At 39.9% G+C, this 13,909-nt stretch overlaps 1 protein-coding gene across 3 annotated transcripts in view; it reads right to left on the bottom strand.

Annotated features, from left to right (window-relative positions):
- SNX29 (sorting nexin 29) overlaps positions 1–13,909 on the bottom strand; it is a 148,045-nt gene that overhangs the window by 48,110 nt on the left and 86,026 nt on the right. For all 3 annotated transcript variants that reach the window (XM_025175516.2, XM_088148138.1, XM_025175520.2), the window contains one exon: positions 2,803–2,943. In XM_025175516.2, the coding sequence (XP_025031284.1) occupies positions 2,803–2,943 (141 nt within the window). The remainder of the gene's footprint in view (positions 1–2,802; positions 2,944–13,909) is intronic.

The raw sequence follows: 13,909 nt of genomic DNA, 5'->3' as shown, positions 1-13,909 counted from the left end.
ACTTGTGATATGTGCCTTAGAGAGCCAGGTTGGTGTCATGTTTAAGGCACCAGGCTAGAAACCAGGAGATCGTGAGTTCTAGTTCTGCCTTAAGTACAAAGCCAGCTGGGTGACCTTAGTCCAGTCTCTCTCTCTCAGCCCTGGGGAGGAGGAGGAGGAGGAGGAGAAGAGGAGCAGGAGCAGGAGGAGAAGGAGCAGCAGCAGCAGCAGCAGCAGGAGGCGGCGGCGGCAAGGGCCAACCACTTCTGAAAAACCTTACCAAGAAAATTGCAGGTTTTGAGAGCCAGTTTGGTGTAGTGGTTAACCGGGAACCAGGAGGCTGTGAGTTCTAGTCCCACCTTAGGCACAAAGCCAGCTGAGCAACCCTGGGCCAGTTCTCTCTCAGCCTAGGAAGGAGGCAATGGCAAACACTTCCAAAAAATCTTACCAAGAAAACTGCAGGGACTTATCCAGGTAGTCACCAGGAGTCAACATTGACTCAAAGGCGCTTAAAAAAAAAAGTGCCTTAAGCCAAGTACAACTTAACTATGCCAAGTCAGCATCTGGGAGATTCTGCCAAGATCTTGTTAGTAAGCTGGGCACTAGGGGACGCAGTCAAACCTCTTCAAGAACTGCCACTCAGCTTGATTTAGATCTGCCTGCAAAAAGATTGGAGTTTACTCCAATGGCATTCTATAAGGTGACCTTTGAGAGTTCCATCATCTGTTACCCTTAACTGGGAAGGGGTCACAGTTCAGTTAGATATCCTAGTTTGCAGCAAAGTATTCCAGGTTCAGTTCCTGGCATCTTCCATAAAAAGAGAAAAAAGAGAGAATGACAAGAAAAGCCAAGCTGCCCGTGACCAGGAGAATAAGTTGCTAGAATTGAAGGTACCAGCAAAAGGATTCTGATCAGGTGGCTCTGGTTTAGCAGACTAGAGATGTAATAGCTCTGAACAGCTTTTTTTGCATGCTAAGAATATATTCAGATGCACATAGACCATTGTTCTGACAAGCTGCTCTACTCTCCGCGACATCAGCTGATTACAGTGTGCAATGCGTAAATATCTACAGACCAACTTGAAATGTGAAAAGCAGGACCCAGAACAGCAGTGCTGGTAAATTCATCCCAACTGCCATGCTGAGAAAGCCCAATGTTCAATCTCTACTAAGGTCCATGCCCCAAGGAATCACAGGCAATGTTGATGGGGCCCCAGAGCAAAATTCATGAAGCATTCCTGAAGAAGTTATTCAGCACTGCTCAGATGATTTCTATACACGTTCGCACACTTCTCTGTATAAAGATATATTTCTCGTTCTTCCCCACAAAAGCAGCTCCCTGTTATTTGAAGTCATTGGATACCTGATGGACCACAGCAACTTGAAAAGAAGGTACTGTCCAAGTAAAATTCATAAAGGAGAGCTGTAGGCGGCAATTGCTGAGAATGGACAGTTCTCAATAACTATCCATCTATCTCCCTAGACATCCAGTAAAAAGCATATTATGTGCACCATGACATCATCACTCAAATGATGTGAATTACATCATTTGCGTGATGACATTTTAACACGTGTGACATCATCTGCCTCCTCCAAACACCCACATCTGTCTCCTCTTTACAGCTTTCAGAAGAGCCCTGCTAGGTCCGGCCCATAGCCCTTCTAAGGCCAACACAGTGTTTCCTATAGCAGCCAACGCAAAGCTTAGGGAAAGACCATAAACAAGATAAACTCCCAACCACATCCTCCCACTTTGGGGTTCTTCCCGAAAGGCCTTGGGGCAACCTACTTCCAAGTGCTGCACTTTCACACAGTAAGTTTCCTTGAATGGCTCTGTTGTCTAGTGTCATGAGAGAAGGAAGAAAAATGTTTCACTAGAAATGCTTCTAGTTAATATAAATGTTCAGATTCTCCCAGGGCTGATCTTGACAGCAGCCAGGTTGCAGCTAAAAGAGGCAGTGTTCACTTCTTTGGCACGAAAAAGAAAGACAGGGGTATCAAAAATGGAATTTATTCTGCTTCTCTCTGTAACTTGCAGCTTTCTAAAGATTTGGATTTCTTAAAAAAAACTTCATTTGGCCCTGGATTGCAAATATGAATTATGTCTTTTTTCTTTTTAATGGACCTTGGAATCAAAAGAGAAAGAAAGACACCAATCTTTCAGTGGTAAAGCCTTGGAGGAAAACTGTGAAAATGATCTCCTAATAAGAACTAATGAGACGAGGACACCTGTAGAAGAGAGTTTTAAAAGGATGCAGCATATTAAAAAATAGGCCTGAACTGAAAGTGACAAAGGAGATTCCAAAATGGAGATGGACAACATTTAGACTAATGGTAAAGGACCATCTTATATTCATTGCACGTGCTTAGGTGCGCATGAGAGAAATGCAGGAATCCCTGGATCTAGGAGGATAGGGAATTTATTATTTTCCTTTTTTCCTTCTCCCTCTCATTTGGAGGAAGCAATGGCCTCTGTGTATTCATTATCAGCACCAGCACCACCATGCTTTTCCTTTAGGAGCAAAAGGAAGCATATCTAGAGATCTCCATTCATTTTATTCCCAGAGAAACAATTTTGTAAGGTAGACTGGGCTTCATGGCTGAGGATGGACCTGAACCTGGGTCTCCCCACTCCTACTCCAGGGCCTTCGCTGCTACACCACACTGGCTCTGGGGCTGAGGGAGAGACTGGCCCAGAGTCACCAAGAACCTTCTATGGCTGAGAGTAGAACGCTGAGATCCACTAAATACACATACCACCAAATACACATCTCAATTTCCAAAGGCATTTTTCTTCTCAAAGCAATTCTCCTTTTACAATTACCTTGTTTCCAATAGCCTTTTTTGGTGGGAAGTTAAAACTTCGTACTTGGTGATACTTCATCTGCAACTTGTGGTGAAGTCCCCTGAATTCCGTGTACCTCCGATAAACGTTCCACTCGTCATCTTTTATCCTGATATATACCTGTTAGAAATAGAGAGATGGGGATCAATCGGTTTTATCCAAAAGCATGCTGGATGGGGAATTCTGGGAGTTGAAGTCCACACATCTTAAAGTTGCTAAGGTTGAAAAACACTGCCTTAGATGAAAAAGGATACTGATCTAGCAACATTTTTCCCAGAGCAGCTACCAGAATACTTCTTGAAAAATCCAGGACCATATTAACCCACTTCTGCTCATGTTTGGGCACTCAAAAACATACTTCCATGCTGGACCAGCTAACAACGACTTTAAAGCATCACCTTTATTGTGTTCTCACACTGTGCTAAGCTACGTTTGGTTTAAGCTTGATTTATTGAATGAACTACAAAAGGCCAGGACATTACAACATACTGAGCCATAAATCATGATTTCCAAAACCACAATGGTGGGGTTCGTACAACCCACCAAGCTGAAACTGAACTTGTAGGTTATGAACAGGGCCTGTTCTTGTTCTTAGAAATGCTTCTGTTGGATAGAGAAAGTGCAACACTACTTCCAATGCAAAGTTTAAGAAAAATTATGCTCCAGACCCTGGTGAATATGAAAATATATACGTCAGAAAAGAATATAAATGTGCGCAGAACCGGGCAGGATGCTATGCACAGGATAAGGCAATCCTCCAATGTAATAGAATGAAACTGATTCAATCTGGTTAAACACTAACTTGATGAAAGTGAAAATCTGTGCATGGAGAGATGATGCAGCTGCTCCTCAAAGAAGTCCATGACCAAGAAAAGAAACGCAACTGGGCAACAGAAGTACTACGGCATCCTTCCCGAACAGGTGCTCAGTGGATGGGCTTGATTTCAGTTCCTAGGATCTCTAGGCAGCAGAAGAGTGCCATTATGTAGCCAGGATGCTGCCCAAGATGTTTCCAAAATTCATTCTTTTATCATTCTTCTTCAGGATAGGCTCTACCGCCAAAAGAGGAAAACAGGAAAAGGAAAGGAATGTTTTGGTTCAACTGAAGAAGAATGAAAAGGAGACCATCAGCTGACCGAAACAAGCACATCTCCCTTCTACAAGCTGCTCTGCTAGTTAATTCACCTGCTAGATGACAAGGGCTTTAAGCTTTTTAATTCACGAAAGAGGAGCTCCTTATTACTCAAAGCAGCCCATTTCAGCTAGAAATACATTAATTGGTCTCAGCAGGCGACAGCGTATAGCTGAACTTGGGAGATCTAGAAGCAAAATTGGACCTGGTTAGAACTTAGATGCAAAAGCACTTGGAAAACCTGCCGATCGGGGGTTCACAGCAAATGTAGGGGAAGAAGTCCCATGAGATCACAGTAGCAAACCACTTCCATGCTGTTGTCAAGAAAGATACCTGGACTTGCTCAGAGCGAAACAGCTTTATTTCCATTTACTTCTAAAAATGATAGATGCTGGGTATCATGTGGGGAGCAACCTTCCTCTGTTTTTACCCATTTGGTTTTTACCCAGTGAGAAATGCCTCCTACAATGTTTCAGCTGCTACAGACAGACATGCAACAGATATACACCTTCAGAATTTTCATTACCTTTTGGTTTACAGACCTTTCATAGAAACTAAAATCAGAGACAGAAGAAGAAAAGACCTCAGCCACGAATGGTAATGTCCACTGAGTAACTGACATATGGAGTATATGGAGCTTCCACACAGGAATACGCACACCTTGCACCAAGTGCAATGAAGTTTACCATCAGTTAACTCAACTGAACTGTGTTGTGCTCTTAATGTAAAGCAACAATAAGATATTTAGTGTATGTAGTGTTATTACCTTGTCAAAACAAGAAAGAGGACAGGTGACATAATAATCTTTTGGCCTACTTGGGAATAAGGCCAATAAAAGATCTGTACCAGTGTTTCTCAACTTTGGCAACTTTGAGATATCTGGACTTTGACTCCCAGACATCTCAAAGTTGCCAAGGTTGAGAAACACTGATCTATACATTTATTCCTGATGAAGTCCATTTATCCATAAAAATATGTGCCAACAGCTACAGTCAACTGTTCCCATCTCACAGGGGCATGTTCTCAATTCCAAAAGGATCTTCCTGAAACCAATGCAAGATTTTGAAACCGTGATTTCTTGAATAAGTTACTCTACAATTGTCTGATTCATACAGATTAAGTGAATCGTAATAGAATTCTGATTAGAATCTTAATCACACAGTATGCAACAGCAAACTATCAAACAACATGTTATGGCTTAGCACTGGGTGTGACTGAAACAAATACTGACATTGAACTATCCACTGATATCAAGCAGCACGTACATCAGGAGCAGACCCTAATTAGGAGTTGATAGAAGAAATCTGTTTTAATTTATTTCAAATTGCTAGTGATTTGTTTTTTCTATAGAGACTATTGAGGTTCAGGAAACCATTATTTCATGGTAGTGTAAGTGCTCCCAAACCTCTACATCTTGACAGCTTAAATTCCCCAGTTGCTAAATGCAGCTGTCATAAATGTCTTTGCTATTAATTTTGAAGCTGAACAAAACACTAACATCTTCTCGACAACTTGGCAGATTCAGAAATTCAATTCTCTTTGGAGGGGAAATGAGGAATGGTGGAACACAACATTGGTGTGGGTGGTGCGGTTTAATTGAAAGGTTACAAGGCCCCGTGTTTGTGCACGTGCATTCAAATCCATGTGTGGGGTTGACGTTTCCAACTTCCATATTTCTTAGCCAGCACCTGGTTGCTCAAAGCTATTCTAAATTATTATGGATGAACATCACTGCTCTGAAAGATTCCGTACTCTAACACTGTGGTTTTCAATCTTTCATATCTGAAGTCTTATAAATCATTCTCCCAACAACCTGGATCCCACGAGGGTAGAAGTAAAAAGCCCACTTTCTCCCAGAAGAACATATATATGCTGATAGGCGGTCTTTATTATATTTATCAACCATGGCAAGTTTTAAGGGGGTAAAAAATGGCAGTAATACCATCGCCAGGACTATCGTGATTGTAAAATAACAAGTGAGAGCTAACTGAGGCTGAAGCTGTGCTTTGCTATTGGGGGGACAGTCTCCCTACCCCAAAACCAATCCAATAAGGTGTGAGAGAAACCACACAAGAATGAGCTTATTGTGTTTTGGCTCCTAAGTCAAAATTTCTCAGCAAATATTCCAGGCCTAGACATGATGGAACATTTGTCGAGATGCTGAATTTCTTTGACTCAGCTCACTTGACTGGAAACTGGCAGTTTTGTTCTGCTCTTTCTCATTTTGGAGAGGGAGTGATGTCCCACCTAAAGTCCTTCCGCATATCCCCAAAGGTACATGTACTGCTGGTGGAGAAACCGAGCCTGAAATGAGCTCCAGTTTGCAAAACCATTTTTGAGATTTATCTCCCATGCGATAGTCAGTTCTCCCCACCGATCAAAGGTTGGCAATTTGTCTTCCTAGACTGCTATCTTGGTAGAACACCATTTGACATCTGGGCAAACAGGACAACTGACAAGACCGCTAAAGGAGACTGAACGTTGCTTAAAAAAAGGGAGAGAAAGCCATGGTCTTGCCTGTCATACTGTGGTTCTTGCCCAACTGCTCACGCAGGAACAAAATGATGTCCTCAGTCATCAAAACAATGCCACTTCCTAATGTTTGTAATGCTGTCATAAATATCCTCTACAGAGCAAGCCTGCAAGCTACAGTTAGGCATGGGGAAAAAATGGCTTTCTTTAGATTTATGGCAAACTTAACCAACTGACACTTTTTTAAGGCATAAGCTTCGCCACTGTAAGCATTCTCCCTCTTTTTCACAGCTACCTGACCCCTTTTTAAAAGTGTAATGCGACCTATTGCTCTGTACTCAAAAAATCGGCTAATGTGATTGTTCTAGCTAAGCCATTAACTTATCGGTCACCAGACACATTTAGGGATGTTAGAGTGTTCCTGGGATTTGTGTCTCCTCGGGTCTTAGACACCTAATATTTCTTTTTAAATCATTTTCTATGGCAGGGAGGGCACTTCTCCCCTCGTTTTACTAAAACATCATCTGTTTCAGGTTTAAAAAGGCTAGAGCAGTATCAAAAGATTGATGCTCACACACCATTCTCCTATCAAATTGCATTTCTGTCCCAAGATTTATAAAACTAATTGCCTATAAAATCTGAGGGAATGAGTTTTCCATTTCAAATAGCCAAAATGTTTTCTGTATATGTTCCCTTCCCTTTTTAAAATCTAATTATCACTTAATAATTCATGCTTATGTTTGTCAGTTATAAACAGATCACCTGAGCTAACATTATTCTCTTCCCAAATTGCAAAATATCCTTGTGGATATTTTTTTTTATGTCCTTATTGCTGAGCTAAGATAACTCCAGTTAAAATCATGTTCCTATATTTTTTTCAATTAATTTTTATTAAAGAAGTTTTTTACAAAGTAAAAACAATACAACTGTAAAGAAACGAGAAAGGAAAGGAAAAGTAGTAAGTCAATAGAAAAGTGAAAGAAAAAAGACAAGAAAATAAAAGATATAAAGAAGTGGTTTCCAATCTTCTTTACAGCAGTTATAAATGCATTTATCTTTTATCCTCCCTCTCTAAGGTGACATCATGGCTCCTTTCTTTCTATATTCTACCTGTTCTAATCATCAAACCCATAAACCACAAGTTCATTTTTTTCCCATTTTCAGCAAAAAGTCCATAAGGGGTTTCCAGTCACTTACAAATGTAGATGTTGTCTTTTTCTAATCAAGCAAGTCAATTTTGCCATCTCTGCAAATTCCGTCATCTTCACCAAACATTCCTCCATTGTGGATATTTCACAGTCTTTCCATCTTTGTGCATATAATAATCTCACTGCAGTTACCATGTACAAAAACAATCGCTTATAAGTCTTTTCTAATTGTCTGTCCATTAGTCCCAACAAGAAAAGTTCTGGTCTCAGTTGAACATTAATCTTAAACTTCCTTTGTACCACTGTGTGTATTTGAACCCAAAATTTTCTAGCTTTTTTACAAGTCCACCAAACATGATAGAATGACCCTTCATGTTTTCCACATATCCAGCATAGATTTGAGGTACTTTTATACATTCTAGAAAGTTTTGCTGGTGTCATATACCAATGGTACACCATTTTATAAAACTTCTCTTTTAAATTATAACATAATATGAATTTCAGTCCTTTCAACCACATATTTTCCCACTGAAAATCATGTTCCTATATTTTGAAATCTATGCATATTATTTTCTATCATTTACTGGGGCTTTGCTAGTGAACTTATGACTTTATGTTGCGTTCTTGGTCACTAGGCCAATACCAGTGTCACTCTCTTGCTAAAAGCAATCATGTTCTTTATTTGGGCTATATAAATGCTATTTTCCTGAAGATTATATGATTCATTGATATATTCTTTCATATCAGATGGTCACTGCTTTGAGATGGGCAGCTGTATAAATTGAATGAATGAATGAATGAATGAATGAAATACTTCCTTTATCACAATGAAGAGCTCCAGAGCACACTGTTTTTGTACCCAACTGGTATATATTCTTTTATGTATGTGTCTTTCACAAAGTCCCCCCCTCCTGGAGAGATTGGTTTTTACTAGTGGCACCACTCAACACTTCCATCTGTGTCATGGCAGAGTTCTCCTTGGTGGACCTTGTGAATCTCTTCCTCCTGAAAACATTTATTCTTCTTTAAACCACCAACCCACTTCAGTTCTCATGAAAATTCCTGCTGGATTTTCTTTTTTATTTCCTAATGTTATATCATACATTTCTTCCCCTATAAACATCTATCATACCAGCCTCAGACATTCAGGTCTTTCTCCCTAACTTCAGTTCCGATGCATCCTACAATATTTTCCCAAGTAAGTCAGCTATTAACTATATTGTGACTCCAAATCTATGCAAAGATGTCTCACTGAATACAATGGGACTTGTTCCCAGGTCAACAGGCACAAGATTACAATCTGAAATATCTTCACTTAGAATTAGTACTTTCTGTTGAGATAATGAAGATTATCTCAACTTTTTTATTCTATTGAGAGAGAAAAAATGTACTATGCTTTCCAATATTTAATTGTATTGGGGCTAAAGGTCCAAGTCTAAGCTCATTAAAAAAGCATCGTTTCAAAATGATCCTTACTCTTTTTTGGTTTTCTTTTTCAAAAAGGACCAGGTAAAACCCCGAGTGCCTTACACGAGAAATGAATAAATATTTCTACCATCTCTTAAAAATTAAATTACAGTGTATTGGGATCCTTAATTACTTAACAACAGGTTATGGCTTAATATGCAACACTGAACTCCATGATTCAGCAGCACTATGATTTTCTCAGTAGTGGAGTGCGTAAAAAAAAAAAAAAAAAAAAAAAGAAGACAGAATTTGTATTTAAAATCCTGATTAGGAAGGAAAAAAGGCAGCTTGTGCATTATGAGGCATGGAAACATGGAAAGAATGATCAAAGTTGTATGTTTAGGTAAAAGAAATGAACTGATAAAAAAGGAAGACAACTTTATTTTGGTCACCCAGCGTTCCCTTAACCTGGGGTACTCCATCGGGTGTTGGAATTTGGGGAACTGAAGTTCAAAACATCTGGAGGATACCAAGTATGAAGAAGGCTAGTTTAAATGTTTCAGGTATTAATGAATCAGTGATGCAGTGATCAAAGTAGCATCAGGAGCAAAGATGAGTTGAGGTGCTGCCAGCTTCCAGATGTTTTGTTCTTCGTTTCACATCGCCCTTAGGCAGAATAGCCAAGGAAGGTTGAGAAAACTGTTGGGCAATAACTGGAATGATTTGATTTCCTGATGTGGACCACTCTGGAGAGCTGTTTTTCCCAGCGTAAGCCAGATTTATTGAGAAGGTGAAAAAGGAATGAGATCTGCCACTAGATTTATGCTTTATGGAGGAAAAGTAGGGGTACAAATGTAATTAAAAGCTACTAAGAATGAATGAAGAAAATCTGGAAGAAGGTAATGGCTGTTTCATAAAGAAGCAAACATATAAGACTGGATATGTTTTTTTTTTTAAGTTCACATTCACATAACATGCTTAAGTCATGGTTTGCTGAATAAGCTAGATGTTGGTCTGATTCATGCAATACATAAAGGCGTAGTGTGTTTTTGCATAAATTGGCTGAGCCTGTTATGTGAACTCATCCTCCATGATGATTGGTAAACCAAAGTTTATGGCTTAGGGTGCTGGGTGAATCTAGCCAATTGTGGTTTATTCAACACACCACAGCTATGCAAAACATGGCTTAGCTTGAAATATGGATGCAGACTCAGCCTTCTGGGTGAACCAAGTAATTAAAGCATCCTGGTTTAGTTCTTCTCTAGCCATATACCGCCGGTCAGAGTGTTATACTATGCCACAGTTAGCAAACCAGCAACATATTGGGACTTAATTCTTAAAGCAAAACATTGTGCATTCACAGACCAAGTTTGAACATCATGCAAATCACACGATGGGCCTGTCTACTGTGCAAATCCATTACGGCATCGTTTGTAATACTAGTGTCTTCTAATTGCATTGTTTTGCTATTAAAGTATAGTCCAAAACTCTTGAGACCATAAAGGGCAAATAAAACATAGACTATTTGTCTAGTTAATCCAGGATTGTCTTTTCTCATCAGCAGCAGCTCCTGGGAGTCTTGAAACAAGCTTCTTCCCCTTCATTTACTACCTGATTCTTAGCTGAAAAAAAATAACAGAATTGAAGTCTGACTTTCACCACGAAAAGTATGTATCTCTCCACTAAGCCATGGTCTTTCCTCCCTGGCCCTGCTTCAACCATTTTTTAGCACAGGGAAGCCAAACGAGCCATCTAGTTTACTGGCCTTCCTCCAGCTTCATTATATTGCAACAATTGGTCTTGCACACTCTACAGAGAGACCGAGGAAAACAAGTCATGGTGATTAAACAGATCAATCCAATACATTATTTCTGAGAATCAGCACATGCCCCAACAGGTGAGCAGTAGCAGCAAAAACTAATTTATCTGCATCCATCGTTCCAGTTGCTGATGTATTCTTAGCTCTCTCTCTTATGGCTTTTTGTGATGGCCTTCAGAAATCTCTTTCTCAAAGCAGCTTTGATTTCTTGATTTTCCAGAGTGTCATCCTTGCTAAACGATAGCCACGTAACCTGAAACAGCTACTAACCAGCAACAATAGATTGAATTGCATTTCAGATACAGAAAGCAAACTCCTTGTCAAACTAGGCATCACCTCTGTCCTATGGCTACTACAGAACTGCCTCACAAATTATGATGACAAACCTCATATTCCAAGAGGCCCCCCCTTACCAGTTGGCCCTTCTCTGCCCTTCATCTTTTTGGCTCATCACTCATTTATCTTCATAAGAAGGAGTTGGCAAGCGAAGCTCATTGTGTGGAGCAGATTCAGTTACTAGGACACTGGCACTGTAGAAGACAATCTAGACAGTCTCCCCACTGCATAAGGACTGCGGATTCTATGAGTTTTTCCTCCTTTTGGGGTGAGAGTATTTTTCAAGAGGCAAAACCCACATGTGGTGAAACAAGGGTGGGCAGAAGAGCATTCCTGATTAGGTTGAGAAAAGTGCCAGGAGTTGAGATACAGACTTCAAAAAGAGGAAGGAAGGAAGGAAGGAAGGAAGGAAGGAAGGAAGGAAGGAAGGAAGGAAGGAAGGAAGGAAGGAAGGAAGGAAGGAAGGAAGGAAGGAAGGAAGGAAGGAAATACTGATTTATGCAGCATAGATAACCACATAGGATGATGGCTGATGCCTTTCTGGGCAATATATTAAACAGGCTTAAAATTGGAGGACTATGTAGGAAGGATCAATGTACAAAATACGGAAAGGGGTATTACAGAGGAAAATATTTATGAACCAAAAGAAGGCCCTAACCTTAATTATTTGCTGTAATCTACTTAATCTTTTGCCTCAATGTGATTGGAATAATGAAGTTACGCAACTGCTGATTCATACGAAACATTTGGCTTTTATTCAGGGTTTAACTACTGTTTCAACTCCCCCTAAAGAAATCTGCTCAGTGCCAAAGGAACTCACTTAGGATCTTCAAAACAGAATCCCAAGTTCTTAGCTATGGAAGTCAAGTATGACTTGGGCTGGGAAAGTCTTACTTAGCTAATCCTTGCCAATCCACTTGTAGGAAAGCAGATGAGCAGTAACCCGTGTATGAATATTCAGATCAACAAGAAACAGAGTGTCTGCAAGACAGTGCTTTTCCCCTTGTTCATTTTCCATGCCAGAAGACTGAAGATGGTTGAAGTTTATCACCTGCCTCTTGTGCTGGTTCCACTGGCTTAGATTCCTCTCTCATTTCACAATAGGCTTCGATTGTTCATACTCTGCTTAACAGCAGGGCCAGCCAATTCCCCTAATGAGCTATATACGAAGAGCCAAGATACACACACAAAATAAAATATACTAATATCTATGGGGGGTGAGAACGGTAATGGTACTCATCTGATGACAATTTACATGTAAACGACGGTACTGTGTTTCAAAGAGCAATAAAACATGGCAATGTGGATTAGAGGGCTATTTTCAAGCAATAAAGATACACCAATAAAAAACAAATTAATCTTAAAAATCTGGCAGTTCAACCAGCAGGGAAAATTAAAAGACATTAAAGAGCTCTCCATAATTCCTGCCTTTGCTTTGTCCAAACTGGGAAAAGTTTGTTACAGACTTGGAAATGTCCTCTTTTCATTCATCTAATATTTTGGCTCAGTGGTTTCAAGCCATCAAGCAAAACAAAACCATGATAAGATGTAATCTTGGACGAATGCCCACTAGGGCTTCATTTTGTTTTCTTTATTTTTATTTATTCAGTGTTGATGCTGCCCAACTCCAACCGACACTGGGTGGCTTCCAATAATCAAGAGCAACATAGATTTAATCAGACATTAGCCAAAGACTTGCAAGATATGTTCTGGTAGCTTACCACATTTTTGCTGCTCGATTGTTGCTAATCTGAAGGTTCATCTCAGCCCTGTGAACTTGTATTTAGCAGCTAGTTATGTTCAACTAGTTAGAGAGGTTCAACATTTAAGTGAGGCTGCACAGATCATCCAAATTCATACAGTATAGATTCAGAAGAGTCTCAATTTTACCAGATTTGGAGTCAAAACCGTACCTTTTTTTGGTAGGGTGTGCTCATATTAGTTGTTCCATCCCATGTTCTCAGAGTGTACCATGATATCAATATATTGTGGCTTTCATTCACTGAAGAAATAATTAAAATCACAACTGCAAGAGAGCTATTTTCCTTGTGAATTTTCCTCCCCTCAGTAAAAAAAAACCCAGAAGTAAAATGGAGAATACATCATCCAAGAATTGGATCTTCAAGGTCCTGTTCCATATGGAAGCCTATCAAAGTGCAGACTGAAGTATCTTTCAGGATATTCTATACTCTCAGGCTGAGGGCAAGCTTATCCAGGATGACTATTAAGTCCCTTCTAGACAGAAAAGCCTGCAAATGGCCTCCTGTTCAGGCTTAACTTTCATTTTCTTCTTGAATCTCGTATGCTTTTCTTGATTCTAGTTCCCTGGGCTTCACCTCCATGACTCAACAGTGTTTAATGCAGATATTTCACAAAGAGCTCTCTTTATTTAACCTATGCAAATGGAGAAACAGGGATCCAGACAGGAAGAAAACTGGTTCATCTGCAATGGATTTTCAAGGTCTTTTAGAACGAAGCAATTACATAATGCAAACTTACCCACCAGTCTGCAGCAATGATAACCATGCTGTTGTTTGCCTATAGAAGCCTACAGAAACACGTTTAGTCTAAGACTGGTTCTCAGATGGCGGCCCATAGGGGTAATACAGAAAATCAGATCATGTGCCAACTTATGGTGAAACAGGAGAACTTTAACCACCCATTTATATCCATGGATTGTAAAAGCCTTCTTTACCAGAGAGTTCTGTGTCATCTGAACTAGACAAGAGAGTTAATTTTGGTTTATTCCTCAGTGTGGCCATTGAACTTAGA

Source organism: Python bivittatus, unplaced genomic scaffold (genome assembly GCF_059951505.1).
Source record: "Python bivittatus isolate LINGU-HERP-01145 unplaced genomic scaffold, Pbiv_v1 ctg000560_np1212, whole genome shotgun sequence".
Classification (NCBI taxonomy): Eukaryota; Metazoa; Chordata; class Lepidosauria; order Squamata; family Pythonidae; genus Python; species Python bivittatus.
This window is presented reverse-complemented; position numbering and strand designations above follow the sequence as displayed.